General features: G+C 41.0%; 1 protein-coding gene and 1 long non-coding RNA gene across 2 annotated transcripts in view; one reads left to right on the top strand and one right to left on the bottom strand.

Annotated features, from left to right (window-relative positions):
• Nucleotides 1-23,812, bottom strand: part of LOC139557453 (FERM domain-containing protein 4B-like) — a 29,773-nt gene extending 5,961 nt beyond the window's left edge. The window contains exons 1-19 of the mRNA XM_071372268.1: nt 23,553-23,812; nt 9,990-10,055; nt 9,748-9,842; nt 7,630-7,725; nt 7,330-7,414; nt 6,982-7,038; nt 6,866-6,888; nt 5,677-5,760; nt 5,409-5,474; nt 4,974-5,031; nt 4,742-4,828; nt 2,933-3,009; nt 2,696-2,834; nt 2,378-2,519; nt 2,059-2,192; nt 1,647-1,760; nt 717-945; nt 550-606; nt 177-447 (exon numbers count right to left, since the gene is read on the bottom strand). Of these exons, the coding sequence (XP_071228369.1) occupies nt 177-447; nt 550-606; nt 717-945; nt 1,647-1,760; nt 2,059-2,192; nt 2,378-2,519; nt 2,696-2,834; nt 2,933-3,009; nt 4,742-4,828; nt 4,974-5,031; nt 5,409-5,474; nt 5,677-5,760; nt 6,866-6,888; nt 6,982-7,038; nt 7,330-7,414; nt 7,630-7,725; nt 9,748-9,842; nt 9,990-10,055 (1,880 nt within the window). The 5' untranslated portion in view covers nt 23,553-23,812. The remainder of the gene's footprint in view (nt 1-176; nt 448-549; nt 607-716; nt 946-1,646; nt 1,761-2,058; nt 2,193-2,377; nt 2,520-2,695; nt 2,835-2,932; nt 3,010-4,741; nt 4,829-4,973; nt 5,032-5,408; nt 5,475-5,676; nt 5,761-6,865; nt 6,889-6,981; nt 7,039-7,329; nt 7,415-7,629; nt 7,726-9,747; nt 9,843-9,989; nt 10,056-23,552) is intronic.
• Nucleotides 1-24,552, top strand: part of LOC139557454 (uncharacterized) — a 35,463-nt gene that overhangs the window by 3,297 nt on the left and 7,614 nt on the right. The gene's annotated exons all lie outside the window — the stretch shown is intronic.

The following is a 24,552-nucleotide window of genomic DNA, read 5'->3' as shown; positions in this document are numbered from 1 at the left end:
AATAAGCAAATACTATGGTTAAGAAATCCAGATGTACAGAATACTAAATTACCATTGTTTTCTGTTAAACGGTGGGATGCAGGTAAGGTAGGAGAGTATAGGTTAAATGTTCAGGGTCGGGGTGAGAGGGTAAGGGTTTGGCTAGGCATGGTCTGAGGGGTGGTGGAGGGTCTCACCTGAGCTGGCTGCTGCTGTAGGCGTTGCGGGTCATAACGGGGGTGGAGGGCATGCTGCGTGCGTCCCGTGGAGGTCTGGGTAAGGTTTTGTAGGGGCTGCTGTGTGCGGATGACACCTCTCTGGGGTGGTAGTGGTGTGAAGCATCCTGGCCGTCAAACGCTAACCTGTTGAGACTCTTGTTGTTGTGGTGATCTAGGGAGTGCGCGGGGCTGAGCTGAGGGGAGCACTGGACAGACCGTGACCGGGGCCTCTGAGCACCATCAGAGTCATCTGGACCAAAATACAAAACTCATGATCAGATGGGATTGGTAAAGCAGCTGTGCAACAAAGGTCAGGTAGCTACTGTATGACTGAACTCTGTGTCCCACTCACCGTCATCCAGAATCTGACTATCTGACAGGGAGCTGGTCTCTAAACGGATAAATTCATCTCGGGAAGAAGAAAGAAAGTATATTATAGGCTACAGATTACAGTACAAATGTATAAAGTCATATTGTGGAATGTAAGTGCATGTGTTTGTCGATCTTTATCTCCAGTACCTGCGATAATCACAGAGGCTCTTTGGGTAGGCTTCTTGCCTTTCTTGATTCTGTACTGGTTCATCTCGTCTTCAACCTGCTGCAGTTTCCTCATGGCGTCCTGACAGTTCCTCCTCCTCTTCCTCTTCACCGTCTTACAGAGCTCTGCCTCTGAGGCCAGCTTCTTAGCTGCTTCTACGATCTTCTGCTGCAGAGCAAACCTGCTCTCCAGGTTCCTCAGATAAGGGTCCTAAAGATCAGAGTACAGACATTATAGACATTATTACAGCAGAGAATGGCAGATCCATTTCAATATCCACTGAGCACTTTACATGCAATATCCAATTGTAAATTACAGTATAATGTAGTCATATCAGCAACATAATATTTTGCAGTATGTGCCTGTATTGGGAAATGCATCTGGCAACTCATCAACACGTTATCCATACGAAACAGGACAGGACATGATCCTAACTTCATCACATTCCATTCATAACACAATTATTTTTTTCAGTGTACAGTACATGTGTTTCTCTGCTTACAGTAATATCCTAAAACCCCAAGTTCAAATCCCTGAGGAATTCCTGGAATTCATGTTATGTCATATTCTGCAAAATATTAGTCTTGTTACAAACTTAACAAGGCCAACTTGTACAACGGACGTCACACTGCTTGCTTAGCAGGTACCGCTTCCTGATTGGGCTCACACAAAGGCTGGAACACAGGACCTCTGCCTTGCTAGCACACATGACCGCCCTCCTGAAGCGTATTATCAGTTCGGCACCACCGAAAAGTTAATAATTCGGCAGCGCAAGTGGCGGCACTTCAGGCTGAAGAGTAAATTCCACACATCCCCATGTGCTACACATGAATGTGAGATTTGGTTCTAAGTTCCAAGATTAGTTAGCAAAATACATGTCATATACTGAACAGTGCAGTTTCAATACAGACCTCGTTGTATGGGAAGAGGTCATCCAGTTTGAAGGTCGTTCCAACGCGTCGTCTGACATGAGGTCTCTCGCCTGCAAACAAGGGATACTCTTTTGGCAGTTTGCCCGTGAGCTCCTGGAAACACACAACAAAACATCCAGGTCAGTTAGCTTTACAGAAAACAACGTGAGAACACAAAACAGACACTCTCTGTGGCACACAGGCTCGTACAGTTACACAGTGTTTCACTCCAATAGTCTCAATTGCCCAAACTAAAGCAATTTGTACAGTAGCTTGGCTGGTGTTTCACTGACTGACCCTGACTGAAATTAATTGCTGAAGTGTATCAGCCTGGCACCTCCAAAAATCAATGTAAGTAATGACTTAAATGTAATGTAAATGTAATTGTCTAAGAGAAAAATGGGTCTCTCACCGCCTCCAGCAAGCAGATTTTCTTCAGCTCCTTTGTTTTCTGGGTCAAGACGTCTTGGATCTCTTGTTCCTTCTTCTTTAGCTCAGAGATCTTCTCCTTTCTCTGCTCTTCGTCCACCGTTGAATCGGCAGACCCTGTAGTGGTGACATTGTTTACACTATAAATGTACCGTAGGCCTATGTGTAAGATTTGGCTGTACTTTTTCTAACACAAAGTGCATACAAATAAGGGTATATTTTTCCTAGCCCTTTATACAGGTATTTCAAAAGAGAAACACTTAGCTAAATAGAGACTTTGAGCTACCAGAATGCTGACCTACCTGTTGACGCCAGGCTACCAGTGCTAGCCATAACGAGATTGTGCTTTAGGTTATCTCCTAGTCTGGTTATCTTGGTTCCTCCTCCATGCTCTGTTAGATCGATGGCAATATCACCCAAACTTTTAGCTGCAGTTATTTTACCCTGTTGGATTAGGGATTTATGGGGTGAATACATACTACAAACCTACACTGTCTACATGTAAATATCAGCATTTAATCCTACATGAATACATTTATTAATTTAGGGACGCATGAAGGTACAGAACACAGGTACACTGATTAGGTCAGGACTAAAAAGAGATAATATGACATATGTACCTTGCTTTGCTTCCTGTCCAAGTAAAACTGGTGCTGACTGATGGCCATGACCCAGATGGTTTTGATCAGTGAATGGCTGGCGTACCATGTGTGGATGACCAAGCCGGTCTGGCCGAATGTACGCTTGGTCACTGCCCGCCTGTTTAGAGGTAATACATTAGGCTCAGGAAGAAGAGCTTCTTTAGTTGTCTAGGAAATGCAGTTGTGATAAATATTTATAGTTTGACTTGCCCTCACCTGTGAGGGTCATTCACTTCAACAGCAAATTTCTTCTCCTGAAAATACAAGTTCTCCAGTTGCTTCCACTGATACAGCTATGGAGGTAAACACAGAGACACAGAGAAACAACTGATTAATGATTGGTGAAACATTTACTTGAACTTTAACTCTCAAATCCTGCATATGACACCTTTATATGTACCCATATAAAGTATATGGTTAAATAATAAGCATCTGTAATGATGAATCACAACAGATATATTACAATGACCTTATACTGACCTGGCTATGTCATAACACATGCCCACATAGTCAATCCCATGATGTAATAACTAGCAAACCGCAACCTTTAATCAAGTAAGTTAAATCACAACTATAACTTGAACTGCCATGAAACAGGCAAGGGCTGTCAGGTCTATGATAGCATTATATCATTATGCAGGTGCTAGTCCAGAGTAAATAGCATTTTGCTACAAAGGGGCATACCACAAAGACAAATAACAATATGTAACAGCTTCCATGGCTCATCACATTGCTCAGTAACCCCTCCAGGTGCTGACTGTTTACAGTAAGATATGAAGAATCCACAGAGGTGCATGACTCATCAACATGTCTAGGTTCGCCACACGAGGCAGGCAGATACAGCCTTGTTACAGACCCAAACTAATGGTTTGATTTTATAATCCACACCTCTCTCTCCTATTATAGCTAGTTCTGTAGCCAATCTGTAACATTTGCCAACACTATTGTACCTATTGCATAATATCAGGGACAGAAAACCCCCAAATTGTGCTACCATCAAAAATCACATCATAAAAAAGCATGATATCATCATATATGAAGTTATTTTTCATTTAACAAAATGTTATTGTCAACATCCAATATGTAAAACTGTTGCTTTATCTCTTACCAGTAGAGGTCCAGTAAGTGAACAATCCTGTTTCTAAAGTAATGCTGTCTCTAATCCTTTTTGTCAAGCTCAAACAACACAAACAACTCCTCTCTGCTTCCAACATGTCTCCTCAGGTACTCTCAGCACTCTGAAGGGTAACACCCAGTACCCTGCCTTCCTGTCTTTGACATCACATACACACCCTCCTCCCTCCCCTCAACACTAAATGTCTGCCCAACCAGATCTCCTTCTCTCTCCGTGTTCAAACTCATAGGCACATAGATCATTAACTTAACACCGTGATCATGTAGAGGCAGACCACAAAGCTTGGTGTTTGTCCAGGAGAACAGCAAGATATAAAACATCCACGGAACCAGAAGAGCGGGTTACACACTTGACACTTTATGTAGGACTCTCAGAATGATGAATAGATCTACATGTATTAACTGATCTGGTAAAAGTTGAGCAGGCATACATACCTCTGTTATAAGTGATAGACAGAAATATTATAAATACAGGCCTCCAAAGTAATGTTTACCAAAAGGGATTGATCACAGATTTGTTATAAATTATATATTCAAGTCTGGCCTTCTTCAGCTGTATTGAAGGCCTAACCCCGATCAGATGAATAGGTGACGAATGTGTGTGAGAGGTTAGTGAACCATGATGGTGCTACGTGCTGGAGGCATCTTTATCCCTGCCATTTTCATCTTTCCTCAAACAGCCTGCTGAAGCTCCTAGCGCTGTCAGGTATAATACTACAGTAGCAGGCAGACATCTTATCTGCAAAATGAATCTCCTATATGCCTGTAAAGGCTATACTGCAAAACAACCGCTGTACGCTGCCAATAAAATATCTAATGCAAAACTAATCCTGTACTCCTCCATACTGTAAGTAGAGAAGAACACAAATGGGAACAAACAAATAACTGTACCTTCCTTGGTTTCAATTTGTCCTGCAAATCATATTGGCCAATTCCTTTGTAGCTGATCCCAAGCCACCATGGGATACCTTGCTTGTCCTGCAAGGCAAAAGCATAGTTCCATGACTGAACTGCATACATCCATTCCCTTATAGAAATCTGATTTATAATTGTATTTATTAGGATGTATAAGTGCAATACACAGCTGTTGTTGTGTGCATAATGCAATATACTGTATTATTACCTTTACTTCATAATAATGAACACCATACGTGGGTAAGGATTCCACTAGAGTCAAATACCTGAAATAAAATAACTTTATGTTATAGTAACATCCCCGAATCACTCGTTAACTTCCAAAAGGTGGTTTGCCAGGGATATTATAGATGGTGCAGGACAATGAGAGCATGATATGTTAAAGGTGCCAGACAGTTACTGAACTGGGTTATTGCTGCGAGAAAAGGAGAGTGTGAGAAAGAGAGAGAGAGTAAGGGAGATAAGAAAAAAGAGAGGGAGAAGAGACAAGAGAGTAACGAGTGAGTATTTGAGAGAGAAAACAGAGAGCGAGAAAGGGAGTAAGAGATAGAAAGAGAAAGGGCCTGATGTTTTCAATCTTATGACTTGTGGTAAACAGGAGTGTGTGAGGGGAATGAGGGATCATTGTTTTTCCAATACTCACTGCACTATGGCATGTCCGCGGGAGACTCCTTTCAGCTGTTTGTAGTGCTCTATCACTCGATCCTCACTATAATAAATGTTGTAAAAATGTATGATGATGACACCTTCAACTTCGAAGTTATGGGCTGCATCCCTCCTCCCTCTCAGGAATGCATCATACATCCTAAATCATTGTCTGCTATAACATTTATTTTGCAACGATTTTTATTTAGCAGTTTTGTAAACTAAAAAGTTACTAAGGATGCACATCATATTCAAGGTTATTTTACCAGTATGTAAGTGATGGGTGCTCCTTTAGCACCTTGTTGGGAAGAGTTGGGAGCTTCTTCAGATCTATTCTGGTGGTTTCATCGCTGATAATAATGATAAAACAGAATGTGGATGGTGAAATACAATATACTGTAGGCCCAATGCAGACGTTTTTATCTCAATATCAAATAGTATCTGCGTAACAGTTAAGTACCTTACTGTGATTGTTTTCATAATTTTTTCTCTCCAAAAGAAACAAAAATAGCTTCTTAGCAAAGAGCATTTCTCAAGCAAGACTTTTACTAGGACTGTCTGGGAGTGGTCTGTGGGGAGGGGAACACTGAAAACTAGCTTTCTTGGCAGAGAGGTTTGGAACTCACTTTCTTATTGGTCTATTAACTAATGTATCACCTGGTAATTTCACCAGGCAGGCCAAAACTCCATCCCACCAAAACATCATAGTGTGGAAATGTATATAAAACACAGGATAATCACGTTTTTGTCTGCACCAGGCCTTTAACTAATATTCTGTACATAACAGTTAGCAAATTACCATACAGAAATTATGTAGAGAAACCAGTGCAATGAGGTCTTCTAAAGTACAAACAACTTGGATTGAGCTGCTAAAGGATATCACCCCTATTTAGTCAGACTGTCTGACCTGACCCACAGGTGCAGAAACCTCATTGGCAGACATGTTCCAGGTGCATGGCCACATGCAGAGGAAGGTTCTTCATAATGAACTAACTGAAGCTCCGTTCTCTGGCAATCTAACCCCTGTAATTTCTGTTAATTTGGAATGAGACAGGTGTAAATGCAGACAAAGATCCACAGTGTTCCATAATTCTCTGTCTACAGTATGGTTCCAACGGAATGCTCCCTGACAGTAAAGAGGGTGCTGCTCCTGCAATAGACGCTTTATTAAAGGTGGTAGAGCTTTGATGTTAGAATGCAGCCCTGCAGACTGTAGTAGCCTTGGCCGAGCTGTCAGTGGTATGATACTCATTCGAAGGCCTGTGAGGTTTCAAAACACCGTGGCAGGCCTCACAATACACAACATCTCTGCCTTCCCTCTTATAACTGTCTTCGCTGTCATTGTTTTGTCTGGAAAACCAGTTCCAATATTTAAAGTCTTTGCTAAATGTGTAATGTTGTCTTGTTGCTTAGGTAGCTGTTGTGTTCGATACTCATTAGAATGTATGTCCTTACCTTGAGTAATTCCCTTTTGCTTCCTGAATTGATATAAAAACAGCATGTCAGAAGATGTATGCTTTAGAGTGGCCAATTAATATACAGTACAAATCCCAAGCAAATAAGAAACTAACCTGCAAGGCGTTTGCTGCTAATTTGAATACATTCTCACTTTCCACCTCTATATCCCCCTGTAAGAAATAAAGCATCATCATAAATGTGTTAATGTACTTATGGGCTGCTGAGACACTTTGCAGATGTCTGTATCTGAGCTCGGTTCCTATGACTAACACATATTCATCAAAATAGAATTATCTTGGACTAAACAGCAATCTACTCTTTCTGACTGTCTCATCTCATTCCAACAAAACAGTGTCTCACGGCCACAGTCAGACTGAGGTTTGGTGGTTTATAAAGAGGGACAATGAGATGGTGAATCACCATTTATCTCAACACACAGCAGAATAAGATAAGTAGCTTACATTGTAGACGGCAACTTTTGCATTTAGGAAGAATAATTCCACCGTTGCGTTGTCTTTCAGCAGTGTTATACTCTCGATGTAAAACCTGCAGGAATACGTACAAAGAAGTTTCAAAGACTATTTGTTGAATTGAATTCTAAAGTACATATTCCATGCATAATCAGTAAGACATCTCATCACCCACTACTAGATATTCCCTAATGTAACAAAACTACTGCCGTCATTATCATCTTAAATCAATAACAGGAGTGCCCTACTGGTAGATATGTGGTACAGATATGGACCTGGTGCAATAACTACCTGACCAGGAAGTTGAGGGCAATAGGCCCAGTAGCCCTCTTAGAAAAGTCATGTTCTAGAACTCTCCGGTCCAACTGCAAGTATTTACACTGGCCACTGCAAGAGACAATGAAGAAAAGTGTTAAGTAAACAAACAGCACTGGTAAGACGCATACAAGCATACATTTATCAGTGGAGGCTCCTCGGGGGAGGAAGGGGAGGACCATCCTACTCAGTGAATTTCACAAAAAAATGTAAATAGATAAAACATATACGTACTAAATATATTCTCGGCAATATATTAACGTGTGATTTAAAACACACTGTTTTTCAATTAAGGTTACAGTAGCCTCAACAGCACTCTCTGGGGTAGCACCATGGTGTAGCCGGAGGACAGCTATTTTCTGTGTGCATTGACTTCAATACAAAACCTAGGAGGCTCATGGTTCTCACCCCCTTTCACAGACTTGCACAATAATTATGACGACTTCCGGAGGTAGTCCTCCAACCTGTCAGAGCTCTTGCAGCATGAACTGACATGTTTTCCACTCAATCAAAGATTCAGAGAATTAATCTAGTAATGAAAGCATAATCTACAGCTAGCTAGCACTGCAATGCTAAAATGTGGTGAGTAGTTGACTCAAAGAGAGAAATAATTTAGTTGAACAGTTTTTAACTAATTTATTTCTTTAAAAATTAAGGAGAAGCACCAGAGAGAGAGATTTCATTGTATTTTTTAAAAACGTTTACTTTCACTTACTTAGCTAGCTAATGCAGCTAGCTAATTTAGCCTACTCAAACACCAGGCTCAAACAGAGAGGAATGCTATTTATTTTTGTTAGCTAGCTAAGGCTATCCAACAATAGAACTCAAGGTCAAGGTAAGCTTTCGGTTTTATTAATTTATTGCCACCGCGGCCCGCCGGTGTAACTGCTAAATTGCTTGCTGTACACAGTACTGTGTGATTGTAATTGGTTTACTAATGCGTTAGCTCTAGTAGCTATGTTGACTATGGCGTTATCTAATATGGTGACAACGATGTAGGCTGTGTGTAGCGGTTAACGGTTATGATATAAAGGTTTGGCTTGGAAAGGCTTTTTCGCCTGGTCACAGACAGCTGTTGTGTTATGCACTGAAGTCCACAAGCGAAGGGAAAATGTGAGAGGAGGACAGCGCTTAGATGCGAGAAGGAATTATACAGCGAGCAAAGTGATGATGCTGTTTGTATGTGGCTCCTATGAAATTGAACTGTGTGTGCGGGTGATCAGGGGTGTATTCATTCCACCGATTCTGTTGAAAAACTTTTCTTAAAAGGAAGCACACAGAACGAAACGGGGATAAACCTACCTGAAACTCTCGTTTGCAACTGTTGGTGTCACACCCTGATCGGTTTCAGCTGTCTTTGTGCTTGTCTCCACCCCCCTCCAGGTGACGCCCATCTTCCCCATTATCCCCTGTGCATTTATACCTGTGTTCTCTGTTTGTCTGTTGCCAGTTTGTCTTGTCAAGCCTACCAGCGTGTTTTTCTTACTCCTGTTTCCTTGAGCCCGTTTTCTAGTTTTCCTGTTTTTTTATCATTCTGCCTGCCCTTACCCTGAGTCTGCCTGCCGCTCTGTACCTTTCGGACTCTGCCCTGGACTACCAACCCCTGCCTGCCCCCTGTTTAAATAATAAACGTCCGTTATTCGAACTGTCTGCATCTGGGTCTTTTCCTGAGCCGTGATAGTTGGACTAATGATTACACTCTAGATCAGCTAGATGACGGTATTTGATGTGTCCCTGTCTGTCACCTTGATTACTCAAATTTGTCTCTCGACATGTGCACCTACGTTATAAACTTTCATTCATAGGCTAGTTTGTAGCAACCTCATGATGGGTATAGGGAAAAATGTGGTATCATGTAGTAGCCTAAACCTATCAATGTTACATTGTGAATGGAATATGAATGACAGTCATCCAATATGCTGTAATAGAAATAAGACCATGCTCATTAAATGTTTCATTGTCCTCCCTAATCTTAAACAGCCACGACCACCACTGAGCGCACGCAAGCACTTACACACACACGCATGCGCACGCGCACACACACACACAGTATGCTCTAACACCCATATACTTACAAAATAAGCAGTGTCTTACCTGTCATCAACAAATGTTAGGCCGAAGTATTCCTTCTCTTTGAGGTTAAAATGGGAGGACACCAGATCTAGCAGTTCACGGGACAACAGCTTGGGCTGTGGAATAGGAAATTGTTTGAAGAGGGCATTAGGCCTATCTATTTGAGGGAATTATCATTTTTGGTCCAAATTATTTGAAATTCATAGGAAACTAAAGTACTGTTACAATAATCTCATAAAATTATTTAAGATATTGTACTGTACCTGAACCAGCAGCTCAAGTTTCCTGTCTTCAAGGAGATGGACCTGGCAGAGTCTCCCCTCCGTCATCTACAATGGAGTACAGGAAGTAAATGCTGAGTATTGGATTTGTTCATACTGTCAATCAACACCAACCCTGCTTAGATAATGCAATTAATGACAATTGTAGGACATTTAGGTTGTGTAGAAATCTTGTCTCTGTCAATACAAATTGACAGAGACAGGCTTTGACAGATCCATGGCTTTCTTTATTTTTGTAAAACCTTATATTTACCCATTTTCTCCCCAATTTCATGATATCCAATTTGTAGTTACAGTCTTGTCCCATCGCTGCAACTCCCGTACGGACTCGAAGGTTGAGAGCCATGCATCCTCCGAAACATGACCCTGCCTAGCTGCACTGTTTCTTGACACACTGCTCACTTAACACTGCTCACACTGCTCACAAGAAGCCAGCCGCACCAATGTGCGAAGGAATTGGCCACAGTGCAGCTACAAAGGAATTGGCCACAGCTGGCAACTGAAGTCAGCGTGCGTGCACCCGGCCCGCCTCAAGGAGTCTCTAGAGTGCGATGGGACAAGGACATCCCAGCCAGCCAAACCCTCCCCTAACCCGAACAGCGCTGGGCCAATTGTACGCCCCGCGTCATGGGTCTCCCAGTCGCGGCCAGCTGCGACACTGCCTGGGATCGAACACGGGTCTGTAGTGACGCCTCACGCACTGCGGTGCAGTGCCTTAGACCGCTGCGCCACTCAGGAGGCCCAGGGCTTTCTTTTTAACAAAGTCAATGCACAGGATAGAGAGCTTAATCCTGTTACGGAAATAATAACTAATGTGGTTTATAATTACAAGGACTCCATTGTCTCATGGATTTAGCACTAAGGTAACCCAAAGAGGATTTGTTGTTCTGAAGGTTTTGAAGTAATTCTGTAGGGGAGAGTGGGATAAGTTGAGACATTTTTTTACATTCAGCATCACTCTGTCAAGGGAAACATAGTATTCCTTCTAACAAAGATATGTACATATATTTCAGTATGTTGTGTATCTCTGAAACTAATCAGAATTCATGTACATTTCAGTTTTGAAAATATAGCTTATCTAAAAAAAGTGGTCTCTTGGCACAAATTACACCGGGTATTGGGTAAGTTGAGCCGCTGATCAGGGTAAGTTAAAACCTCTACAGGATTGGTGGGTCCCCTGCGGAACGGTTGAGCTAACCTAGGCTAATGTGATTATCATGAGGTTGAAAATAACAAGAACATTTCCAAGGACATAGACATATTTGATGTTGGCAGAAAGCTTAAATTCCTGTTAATCTAACTGCACTATCCAATTTACAGTAGCTATTACAGTGAAATAATACCATGCTATTGTTTGAGGAGAGTGCACAGTTATGAACTTGAAAATGTATTAATAAACCAATTAGGCACATTTGGGCAGTCTTGATATAAAATGTAGAACAGAAATACAATGGTTCATTGGATCAGTCTAAAACGTTGCACATACACTGCTGCTATCTAGTGGCCAAAATCTAAATTTCACCTGGGCTGAAATAATACATTATGGCCTTTCTGTTGCATTTCAAAGATGGTGGTACAAAAAAAACATTTGTATTATCTTTTACTAGATCTAATGTGTTATATTCTCCTACATTAATTTAACATTTCCACAAACGTCAAAGTGTTTCCTTTCAAATGATATCAAGAATATCATATCCTCGCTTCGGGTCCTGAGCTACAGGCAGTTAGATTTGGGTATGTCATTTTAGGTGAAAATTGAAAAAAAGGGGCGGATCCTTAAGCAGATTTCAGTACTGAATTAAATATTAGCACTACCTTTATTTCCAAAACACAATTAAACTAAATCACTAAATCATCGCTTTTTTTGTCTTTTAATAATTTGAAGCATCTTTTAACACAGGCTTAACAACTATCAAACACTGTACTTTTTTTTTTTACATAGGCTAGGCCCTGTTGCCTCATATCCAATCGATAATGCCTTGCATTACGCCTGTGAAGAAAACACTTCAATTTGCTCAACTTGCCATGGGCTCAACCATTGGCTTAACTTGCCCCATGGCTATTGGCCCAATTTATCCCAAAGCAAACGTTTTGACTATTAGCCCACACAGCTACAAGGATGCACTTTCATGCTAGGTTTAGAACTTCATACTGAATCTTATAGAAACCCCAACTGAGGTTTACAGCAATTGTAAAATGATCTACTTTGGTTTAGATACAAGCATCATGAACCCTCTAACACAATAAATTCATTTGATTTGTCGAAAATCTATTTTTTTGGACCCAACTTTCTTACCACTTTTTTCATGTGATTTCTTCCTTCACAGACTCCATGAAATGATGACATCTTCCTAAATTTTTGGTCAAATTATACAATTTTTGTATGGTTTCTTAGAAATAAGGGTGGCTCAAATAAGGGTGGCTCCCCTTTGGCTCACCTTACCCCACTCTTTCCCCAACAGCCTTTTGTAGCATTTAAAAACGTAAAATACATACACATACTTCCAAAACAATCAACACCACACCTGACTCTAATCTGTGTCACCTACCAAATTATGGCATGAAGTGCTAAAATATAGAATATACAACCTGCAATGGCTCACAAAACATTCTCAATATCACATATAGTAGTTACAGGTAACACTAAAGCAGGCAAAGACACACACCTCCACCAGCCCTGTCCTCAAACAGCCCTATATTGTAAATGACAGAAAGGGGTTGACCAGATGAAGTCCTACTGATCTATAGATCTATAGCTGCTGTACCTGGTAGAGCTCCCCTGGGAGGACACACGTCTGGACACATCCCTGTCCAGAGCTCATCATCCCTAGCATGTAGTCCTTCTTCCTCAAGATCCACACACTGACATCCAGCACAAAGCGAGCACCTCTGACCAACAGTTTGTCCATACTGCACGCTAGCTAACACCCACCCGGGCTTTGGCTTGGCTGTCCCTGCCCTGCAACGCCTGATACCAAACCCAAGTCTGGCTGGGTTGGTTTGCGTAACAACTTCATTGATATGTGCTGCTAACCCATTGAGCTAAGGCACGTCTGGGTCAGATGCTAGACTACAGACTTTTCTTTCAGAGCACTGCTTCTGCTAAGCCTGAGGGAACATGGGTCAGCCAGGAGACGTGGTGCAGGTGACTCCTATTGTAGCCAAATCATTTATGCTCTAGGAAACATAGGGCATGAGGAAACCAAGGTGTTGGATACCAGACAGTAATACCGCGTCTGTCTCAGACAAGTCTAATAATACATTTTGTATAGCGCTTTTCATTACATAAAATAATCTCAAATAGCCTAAAAAGCTAAACCAACAACCAACAAATTTAAATTGAGATGGTAGAGATGGAGATTGAATGTCTCTATTTGGCTTTGGATGAAAGGCTGGGAGTTGAAGCAGTTCGGATAGGAAAGTCACAATTAACCCTCTGTTAATTATGTTAATTAACAATCATTCAATTAAGGGGTCTGATTTAAAGGCCCTGTAACACTGACAATGTGATCAATTAAAAAAATATATGATCTAATGTTAAATATGCACATTCAATGGATCCAATAAATTTTGCATGACTGCATGTCACTCACAGTGAACAGAGACCTACAGTATTTGGCACAGTGCACTGACATTGTTATGCCAGTATTATAGCAGCAGGATGTCTAGTGTATTTGTGATGACAATGTGTGCAGATTGCAGAACCAGCTGCCAGGAGCAGGACAGTTGTAGCTATTACATTTTCAGCATTAGATGGGTCATGGTGATTTGTCACTACAGTGAGTATTCTATGTGGGGCAGAAAATGTCAAGAACATTTTTCTTACTTAAGGCCCTCATGTGCATGAATATGTGAGGATTCATTTCCAATGTGTACTTAGAGTATCAGCCAATTTAATTGAATGAGCGTTTTGTGATTGTTTTGCCCACATTTAACGTTTGGACAGTGGGAAATGTCAAATCCTCTCAACATGATCCATTTTTATCACTCTGGACAGAGCTTTCCACAAACTTTTCCAGATGCACAGATCTAGGAGCTAAACGCTAACTTCTATTTCACTTTTCTTTAAGGATGTTTATAGCCAACCCATCCTCATATCAAGTCCCATTGAGATTCAGCCTGTACATACTGTAGCAATAATATTTGCACGTATAACTATATAAAGTCCATGTATACTAATGCATGAGATGATAATGATTGATTGACTGGAATACTGATTCCAGTTTTCCAGTGTTGTGTTTATCCAAGACCACTGACACTGCTTAGTCAACCAAACACATTCCATTCAACAGCTTTCAATAAAACACCACTTGCCTTCAGGGCCGAGACATGCAATTAATCCCACATGGCAGAAATGTAGCGGGACATGATGAAAGAAATGTAAAGGCTTTCTGTGTGTCTCTGGAGCCTGACTGCTGTCTGAGAAGTGGGCCACATGCAATGGGCATGGGACTTAAGGAATAGGGTCTAGGGGCCTGGGTGATATGGAGAGCTTGTCATGGATGGCCTGTTACGGATTGGCGCTGGCCCTCTGCACTAATACCAACTGTGTTAAGTGGATCTAAACATTACCCTCTTATAATGCTTGACTTGCATATATGTCATCATAAATGTCTTGCTTCACATAACGTTATCAACAATGGCACTTTCACATGGCAGTTTGTAATGATTATAGACTACGTGACAATGATGATGAGGTTTAATGACAGGCTAAGTATTCAGGCATATTGTTGCATGAACCAGTATCTGGGCAAAAGTGACGATGAATACGACGAGATCTCCTCTCTGCCCAGAAAGCTTCTATTCATCTTCCCATTAGACAGCTCTGCAAGCGTTATAATGTTAAAATACGTTTTTTACACACCAAATATGCCTGCCCTGCCTGCAACTATCATCATTTACTGCCGTCACGCCCGGCATGTACTTCCAAGAAAGGTCTAAATAAAAATGGTCAAGCAACCCCCACAAAAAGGTATGGATTGTTTTTGACCGGAAGAGGTGCATCTTCTGGTCAAAAACAATACATTCATGTTTATCCGGTTGCTTGTACATTTTTATTTCGACCTGTTTTAGAAGTACATGCCAGGTGTGACGGCAGTAAATCACATGAAACGGCTGGTTTTGTCATCATGGCCTGGCTGCACCCCATCTTATCTCGGTTTCCTGGCTTCATGTATTATTGATGAAACCTGGTCTCGCACGCCAGCCCATGTCTGCTCTTTAGACTTATATACATGTCCTCTGCACATGGTTTAGACATGTACTGTGACACAGGGCTAAATGATCTCTTGATTCCTTTATACACATTTCTATGATCAGGATGACATTTCCTGGAGTCATACTGCAAAGCAATGTATAAGACTTAGTCTATGTTTTTGTGGTAATTAGCCTTGATGTGTCAAGGGTGGATTTGACAACTTTAGTTCAGCAAAAACTCAATAGAAACTGAACTAGTTTAACATCAGGGTTCCCACTCCAAAAGAAAACCAAACACTCTTAAGCAGCCAAAATAATGTCTTCCTGTGATTTCAGGTGTCTGTAAACAGCCTACTAAACAGGATACCCAGCTCCAATTCAATCAAGCCAGGGTGACCTCAATGTAATCAAGTAGTTTTCCATTCAGTCACAACACTCTTTTCAGCTAGGGCACAACAAAACCTCTCCGGTGTGGTGACACGAGACCACTTGTTGGTTGCTTGGGAGGGAATTACCCTAAGCAACTTGTAACTTGCATCTTTGACTTCTGCTGATGACTGGTCATGACCTCCAGCACCATAGCTAACCTCTAGGCAAGGCTACACAGAGCAGCAGTATTTGAGGGGAGGCTGGGACACCTGTTCCCCCAGGCTTAGCACCTTCTGGGATACTGAGGCAGTGAACTGATAGGAGTGGTGTTTGGAATTCTACCATATCTGATTTCTCCTTTGGCCAAATTTTGTCATTGGTAAAATACAATGACCATGGCCTTCATCTAGCTGGAAACTGATTTTTTTTTAAATGGAATATCTACATAGGCGTTCAGAGGCTCATTATCAGCAGCCATCACTCCTGTGTTCCAATGGCACATTGTGTTAGCTAATCCAAGTTAATCATTTTAAAAGCCTAATTGATCATTAGAAAACCCTTTTGCAATTATCTTAGCACAGCTGAAAATTTTGTGCTGATTAAAGAAGCAATAAAACTGGCCTTCTTTAGTCTAGTTGAGTATCTGGAGCATCAGCATTTGTGGGTTCGATTACAGGCTCAAAATGGCTAGAAACATAGCACTTTCTTCTGAAACTCGTCAGTCTATTCTTGTTCTGTGAAATGAAGGCTATTCCATGCGAGAAATTGCCAAGAAACTGAAGATCTCATAAAACGCTGTGTACTACTCCTTTTTATTTTTTTTATTTCACCTTTATTTAACCAGGTAGGCCAGTTGAGAACAAGTTCTCATTTACAACTTCAACCTGGCCAAGATAAAGCAAAGCAGTGTGACACAAACAACAACACAGAGTTACACATGGAATAAACAAACGTACAGTCAATAACACAATAGGGAAAAAAATCTATATACAGTGTGTGCAAATGAGGTAAGATAAGGGAGGTAAGGCAATAAATAGGCCGTAGTGGCGAAGTAATTACAATTTAGCAATTAAACACTGGAGTGATAGATGTGCAGAAGACGAATGTGCAAGTAGAGATACTGGGGTGCAAAGGAGCAAAAAATAAATAACAATATGGGGATGAGGTAGTTGGATGGGCTATTTACAGATGGGCTATGTACAGATGCAGTGGTCTGTGAGCTGCTCTGACAGCTGATAAAGTTAGTGCGGGAGATATGAGTCTCCAGCTTCAGAGATTTTTGCAGTTCGTTCCAGTCATTGGCAGCAGAGAACTGGAAGGAAAGGCAGCCAAAGGAGGAACTATGGTGACCAGTGAGCTGAGATAAGGCGGCACTTTACTTAGCAAAGACTTATAGATGACCTGGAGCCAGTGGGTTTGGCGACGAATATGAAGCGAGGGCCAGCCAACGAGAGCATACAGGTCGCAGTGGTGGGTAGTATATGGGGCTTTGGTGACAAAACGGATGGCACTGTGATAGCAAATTGGATGCAGTCTGAGTAGAGTGTTGGAGACTATTTTATAAATGACATCGCCGATGTCAAAGATCGGTAGGATAGTCCGTTTTACGAGGGTATGTTTGGCACCATGAGTGAAGGATGCTTTGTTGCGAAATAGGAAGCCGATTCTAGATTTTATTTTGGTTTGGAGATTCTTAATGTGAGTCTGGAAGGAGAGTTTACAGTCTAACCAGATACCTAGGCATTTGTAATTGTCCACAAATTCTAAGTCAGAACCGTCCAGAGTAGTAATGCTGGATGGGCGGGCAGGTGCGGGCAGCGATCGGTTGAAGACCATGCATTTAGCTTTACTTGCATTTAAGAGCAGTTGGAGGCCACGGAAGGAGAGTTGTATAGCATTGAAGCTCATCTGGAGGTTAGTTAACACAGTGTCCAAAGAAGGGCCATAAGTATACAGAATGGTGTCGTCTGCGTAGAGGTGGATCAGAGAATCACCAGCAGCAAGAGCGACATCATTGATGTATACAGAGAAAAGAGTCGGCCCGAGAATTGAACCCTGTGGTACCCCCATAGAGACTGCCAGAGGTGCGGACAACAGGCCCTCCGATTTGACATACTGAACTCTGTCTGAGAAGTAGTTGGTGAACCAAGCGAGGCAGTCATTTGAGAAACCAAGGCTGTCGAGTCTGCCAATAAGAATGTGGTGATTGACAGGTCGAAAGCCTTGGCCAGGTCGATGAATACGGCTGCACAGATTTGTCTTTTATCGATGGCAGTTATGATATCGTTTAGGACCTTGAGCGTGGCTGAGGTGCACCCATGACCATCTCGGAAACTAGATTGCATAGCGGAGAAGGTACGGTGGGATTCAAAATGGTCGGTGATCTGTTTGTTAACCTTTACCACCCCGGCGTTCCGCTAGCGGAACTCCTCCCACATTCCACTGAAAAGGCAGAGCGCGAAATTCAAAAAATATTTTTTTAGAAATATTTAACTTTCACACATTAACAAGTCCAATACAGCTAATGAAAGATACAGATCTTGTGAATCCAGCCAACATGTCCGATTTTTTAAATGTTTTACAGGGAAAACACAATATATATTTATGTTAGCTCACCAACAAATAGAAAAAAGCACAGACATTTTTCACAGCACAGGTAGCAAAATCAAAATCAACCAAACTAACCTAGAACAAACCAAAGAAACCAAGAAACAACTTAATCAGATGACAGTCTTATAACATGTTATACAATAAATCTATGTTTTGTTCGAAAAATGTGCATATTTCAGGTATAAATCATAGTTTACATTGCGGCTACAATCAGAAATTGCACCGAAAGCAGCCAGAATAATTACAGACACCAACGTGACATACCGAAATACTCATCATAAAACATTTCAGAACAATATATGGTGGATAGCTAATGAAAGAGAAAGATCTTGTGAATAGAGACAATATTTCCGATTTTTGAAGTGTTTTACAGCGAAAACACCACATATATTTATGTTAGTTCACCACCAAATACAAAAGACAGACAGACATTTTTCACAGCAACGGTAGCATGCAAGTAGCATGCACAAAGCTAACCTAGAACCAACCTAAATAACCTAGAAAAAACTTCCTCAGATGACAGTCCTATAACATGTTACACAATAAATCTATGTTTTGTTCGAAAAATGTGCATATTTTAGCTATAAATCAGTTTTACATTACTGCTACCATCATAGCTACCATCATAGCTACAGTCAGAAATCGCATGGGAGTAGCCAGAGTAAATACAGACACCAACGTCAACTACCTAATTACTCATCATAAAACATTTCAGAAAAATATATGGTGGATAGCTAATGAAAGACAAATATCTTGCGAATACAGCCAATATTTCCGATTTTTGAAGTGTTTTACAGCGAAAACACAATATATCGTTATATTAGCTTACTACAATAGCTAACACACAGCAGCATTGATTCTAGTCAAACGCTAGCGATAGCACAGTTCGACAGATATATGAAATAGTATCCCAAATTGGGTCCTTATCTTTGTTGATCTTCCATCAGAATGTTCTCCAAGGGGTCCTTTGTTCAGAACCGTCTTTATTTGGAACCAGAACGAACGATTTCCCTCTTGAATTAGCAAGCACACTGGCCGTGCTGTGCTAACCTCTCCGTCTTGACAAAAGTCTTGCGTCGCATCACGTCTAAAGTCCAGAATACATTTCAATAATATAATTAAAGTATATTGAAAAAACATACTTTAGGATGATATTGTGACATGTATCAAATAAAATCGAAGCCAGAGATCATATTCACCTATAACGACGGTTTTCCAGGAGGCTACTCCAGATCCAACTTCGCGCCTTCCAAAAAAAATAAAGTGCGCACTTCTCACTCCAAGAGGTTGTATACAACCCCTGAACGAGATAATCAACTCATTTCTGCTCTCACTTCCGCATGACACCCAGGGGAAGGCGTATGACGTGTTTCTACAGTCATAAGTGACATGCCCTTTTATAGACAAGGTCTTAAAGAGAGACTTCGCATTTGGAAATCTCACTTCCGGATAGGAAAATGTCTGTAAAAAGAGTTCTGTTTCACTTAGAGAAATAATTCAAACGCTTTTAGAAACTAGAGACTGTTTTCTATCCAATAGTAATAATATGCATATTGTACGAGCAAGAATTGAGTACGAGGCCGTGTAAATATCATACGATTTTCCCCAAACGTGAAAATAGCACCCCCTGGTCCTCATCAGGTTAACTTGGCTTTCGAAGACCTTAGAAAGGCAGGGTAGAAAAGATATAGGTCTGTAACAGTTTGGGTCTAGAGTGTCTCCCCCTTTGAAGAGGGGGGTGACCACGGCAGCTTTCCAATCTTTGGGGATCTCAGACGATACGAAAGAGAGGTTGAACAGGCTAGTAATAGGGGTTGCAACAATTTCGGCGGATCATTTTAGAAAGAGAGGGTCCAGGTTGTCTAGCCCAGCCCAACATTAGAGTGTCTAGTTTGAGAAACAGACGCCTCACAAGTCCTCAACTGGCAGCTTCATTAAATACTACCCGCGAAACACCAGTCTTAATGTCAACAGTGAAGAAGAGGCGACTCCGGGATGCTGGCCTTCCAGGCAGTGGTTCTCTGTCTTGGGTCTGTGTTCATTTGCACATCTTAATATTTTATTTTTATTGGCCAGTCTGAGATATGGCTTTTTCTTTGCAACTCTGCCTAGAACGCCAGCATCCCGGAGTCGCCTCTTCACTGTTGACGTTGAGACTGGTGTTTTGCAACTACAGCAATCATAGAGCACTCAGCACTGCACACTAACCATGCTGTCTACGCTGTCTAATCATGACAGCTGTAGTAGCAGTATTTTCAGAAGAAGTGGAAGTATTAGCAGTAAGTAGTGGTTAAGGTAGCAGTAGAGGTAGTAGGCTAGTAGGAGTAGAAGTAAAGTAGTAGCAGCAGTAGTAGTAGTAGTAGTAATGGTAGTAGCAGTAGTAGTAGCAGCAGCAGTAGTAGCAGTAGTAGTAGCAGTAGTAGCAGTAGTAGTAGCAGTAGTAGGAGTGGTAGTAGTAGGAGTGGTAGTAGGAGTAGAAGTAATAGTATTGGTAGTGGTGGTGGTAGTGGTGGTGGTAGTTGTAGTATAAACAGTAGTAGTAGTAGCAGTAGTAGTAGCAGCAGTAGGAGTAGGAGTGGTAGTGGTAGGAGTAGTTGTAGTATAAGTAGTAGTAGTAGTAGTATTAGTAGTAGTAGAGGTAGTGGTAGTAGTAATAGTAGTAGCAGTAGTAGTTGTAGTACTAGTTGGAATTGTTGGAGTAATAGTAGTAGTGTAGTATTAGTAGTGGTAGTAGCAGTAGTAGCAGCAGTAGTAGTGGTAGTAGTAGTAGTAGTAGTGGTATTAGTAGTAGTAGTGGTGGTGGTAGTGGTAGTTGTAGTATATGTAGTTGTAGTATTAGTACTAGTTGGAGTAATAGTAGTAGTGTAGTATTAGTAGTAGAGTATTAGTAGTACCCGTAACTGTTGCTATCCCTTCACTACAGCTGCTATGCGACTAGAATGAAAAGCTGTTTCTCTATGCGGTGTCAGAAGCAAGTGCTGTAGTGAGGGGTTTGCATGCCTACTGAAAGGGACTGCAACGTTGTATTATCTGGAGCTGCAGTGACTTTCTGCAGAGCCCTGGGGAAGGAGCGAGGCACTCAGTCACTGAGGAGCAGAGTAGAGATTGGGATATTAATGATGTTGAAAACACTTGATGTGGGTAACAGAACTACGAATCACAAAGCTTTTATAGATGCTATCATCAAAAGATAACATTGGCTGTCAAAACAATATTATCGTGACATGTAGCACTATTAATTGTATTGAAAATGAGCATTTACTATCATCAGTTATTATAGGTACTAGCAAGAGCCGATAATCTGGAGTATGTAGAGTTATGGAGTTGAACAGGTGTGTGATTACCAATGAATGCTTGAGGATGAAGACTGACATAACACTTATGCAGTTTCATAGAATGTGTATACTTCCCTACCTATGGACTTGTAACAGTATTTATGTAACGTAACGTAACAATATTTAACTCTTCCAGGATATGAATAAATGCAGGATAACCAGCCTTTCCAAAAATAATCCTATCTTTAGACAGTGTGTTTCATGTAAATCCTCAGGAGACGTCAAGGTTCCTGAAAGGAAAACTGCCAACTGAATGTTGTGGTGTGTTGCTCATCACCAGCATCAAACAGCCTCACAAACCATCTCTCATGTACTGAGGTACACTCACAAGAGGAAAAGATGTAGAGGCAGTAAACTAGCTGAAGTATATGCCTACATGGTGTATGTTTATTGTTAAAGGTACAATGTATTATTTCAGTTTACTGTATATTTAGTTACCCACTTAAACAACACTGGTTTGTTATGACCCCTGTTGCTTGTTTCAAGGGGTCAGTCATTGCTTTATGTCGTGGGTTTTAAACAATGCCCCCCATCTCCAGTGATGCTACATCGCATTAGTCACCATACTGTTTTCAATAGGATATCCTGACCAACAACGGCAGGGGCCATCACAACGGGATCAGTCTCGGATAGTGAAGTTCATCCACTTCCATAAAAAAAAAAAACAGCCATCAAACTAGCAATTCCTGTTAACCATGCCGGCTGCCTAAAACTACGTCAAAAGTCTTTATTTTCCTGAATCTCACAGAGAACATGACAAATAGTGACAACTTGTGACAAAGTCAGAGGAACATTTAGTGATGGTTTTGCTCTTCTTTCTTTGTTCTGTTCATTGCAAGAGCTGTACAGTGTAAAAAAAAGTTTTGAGAATTGAGTCTACTTTTTCAAATAGTTTTAACGAATTCACTACGTAGTCAATCGGTAACATCAGGCCAGAGCTGGCCGAATCAACTGCCATTAAACATTTCAATGTCTTAAACTACTGCTTCCGCCACTAGCTACTGGCACTGCCACCCGTACAAGGACATTATACTGTGTGCTGCTGTTTGCTTTGGCTGCTACTACACAGGTGACATGTTTCTCATGAAAATTATGGAGTGAGCCTGCTAGCTGCCTTAGAGCAGTCACTGACAACGTACAATGCAAAATAAAGGATGCAAATAATCCACAACTCTTTATGACTATCCACATGTAGCCTAAGTAGGCATACACAGCATGAACATACACAGCATGAACAAAAACAGATCGGTAAAACGGATAGACAGTATACTTGCAGAGTAAAATTCTGTTGCTAATTAATCAACTGGACTTCGTTTCTGATGCTTATATATGAATTGTAATCGCTTACTGTATTTACTTACAACAGGCCTAATCCTAAAGATATCCTTTATGTAGATAAATAAAGCTACATAATCATTGCCATACTGTACCCAACCCAATTTCTGTAAGGAAGCCTTCTTTCTGCACTGTATCCTTCCTCACTGACCAAACCCCGGTCCATATCGGTCCCTAACCGATCCCTTCTGTACACTGCTGTTTAGTGCAGACTAGACTGGATAGCAAGGTGTGTCAGTCAGAATGGAAATGTGTTATGTGACTTATCTCACCATTCATATAAAGAAAAGTATTTACCAATTGTATACAGTAGGCTAATGACCCATTAAAACGTTGTATGCTAACAGGAACACGTATTTCACAATGAGGTAGGAACAATGACTAGGTTACTGTACATTGGTGGTTATTTTCAGTCAAATGACAAACCTGAGTCCCCGATTACAGAAAAAGCTAAATAAAAGTATATGAATTGGCATGACTCTTTTGTTGAAAGAAAAAACACTGATGCCAATACTGATAATACAATTACAATAGGATAGCCAAGCCTATAATGATATGATAAAGCCGGTTAATTAATTGATCACTCGAGTGGGAACCCATTCCGATGCGTGAATGACCTAGTATACTTTGTTCCCTGCACAGTTCAGAGAATACTCTCCCCATTATCGTTTATTGTCACGTTGTAATGGGACAATCTTACCTTCGTTTTGGGCGTTTCCTTTTATTTCAGCTGGTTGGTTTCTTGAATCTAAAATAGGTCTCCCCCGGCATATTGGAATCGCATTCAATGCATCCCTGTTATGTTTTCAGCAAAAGGAGGAGAGAGTCAATGAACTGTATCGCTGTCAACTATTAGTAGCCTTCTCTCGTAGGGCTACTCGCGCACGCTTGCTTTCTTCCACGCTCACCACGCCTTCACCCCGCAGTTATTTACGTGAAAGGAGATTTTAGCGCTCGCTGTCCTCAGCTACAGCGGCTGTACTGAACTGTACACAATGGGTCACAATATGCTCATTGCTGGTAATAAAGGTTCATGTTTTAGAATTAGACATGATGCAGACCCATGCGGAATACCATTTCTTTCTACCCAGGTATTATCGCAAACCTATCTACAGGCCTATCAGGGTTTTTTAAATAATAATAATAATAATAATTGTAGCCAATGGTGGCCATTGTATAAATTAATGCATGTCCAATATACTGTGTGTTGGCTGTGACATAAACCCTATTCATCAGCAATTAATAGGATTGAACTAAAGTGACAAACTGCTCTATATTTCAGAAATTCTCAAATGTAAATCTCATGAAAGCAACCTGAGGCAATTTGTGGTTTATAACATGCTGCCAAGAAGAACCAGATCAAATAATATCATTGTCGGGAGTGTTCAGCCAACGATCATTGTCATCTTTTTGGGTTGCCTATGGTTTGTAACCAAAGACTAAAGATAATATCCAGGAGCCAAGACCAATATTTCTACCAGGACATTGGTCCCAAGATCCAGACACAGTGAGTTGAGACCATGACAATTTAAAAGCCAAATTAATATGGTCTTGAGTGGTCTCAAGACCAAGACCACTAGGGACCCAGGGACCCTCCATTATATGTTAGCAACAAAAAAAAACTCACATATTGTCTTATCATCACGTGAATGATAATGGCAAGTAAAGGGTTTCAACATGTTAAAATGAATACGTTTGCT

Source organism: Salvelinus alpinus, chromosome 28 (genome assembly GCF_045679555.1).
Source record: "Salvelinus alpinus chromosome 28, SLU_Salpinus.1, whole genome shotgun sequence".
NCBI lineage: Eukaryota > Metazoa > Chordata > Actinopteri > Salmoniformes > Salmonidae > Salvelinus > Salvelinus alpinus.
This window is presented reverse-complemented; position numbering and strand designations above follow the sequence as displayed.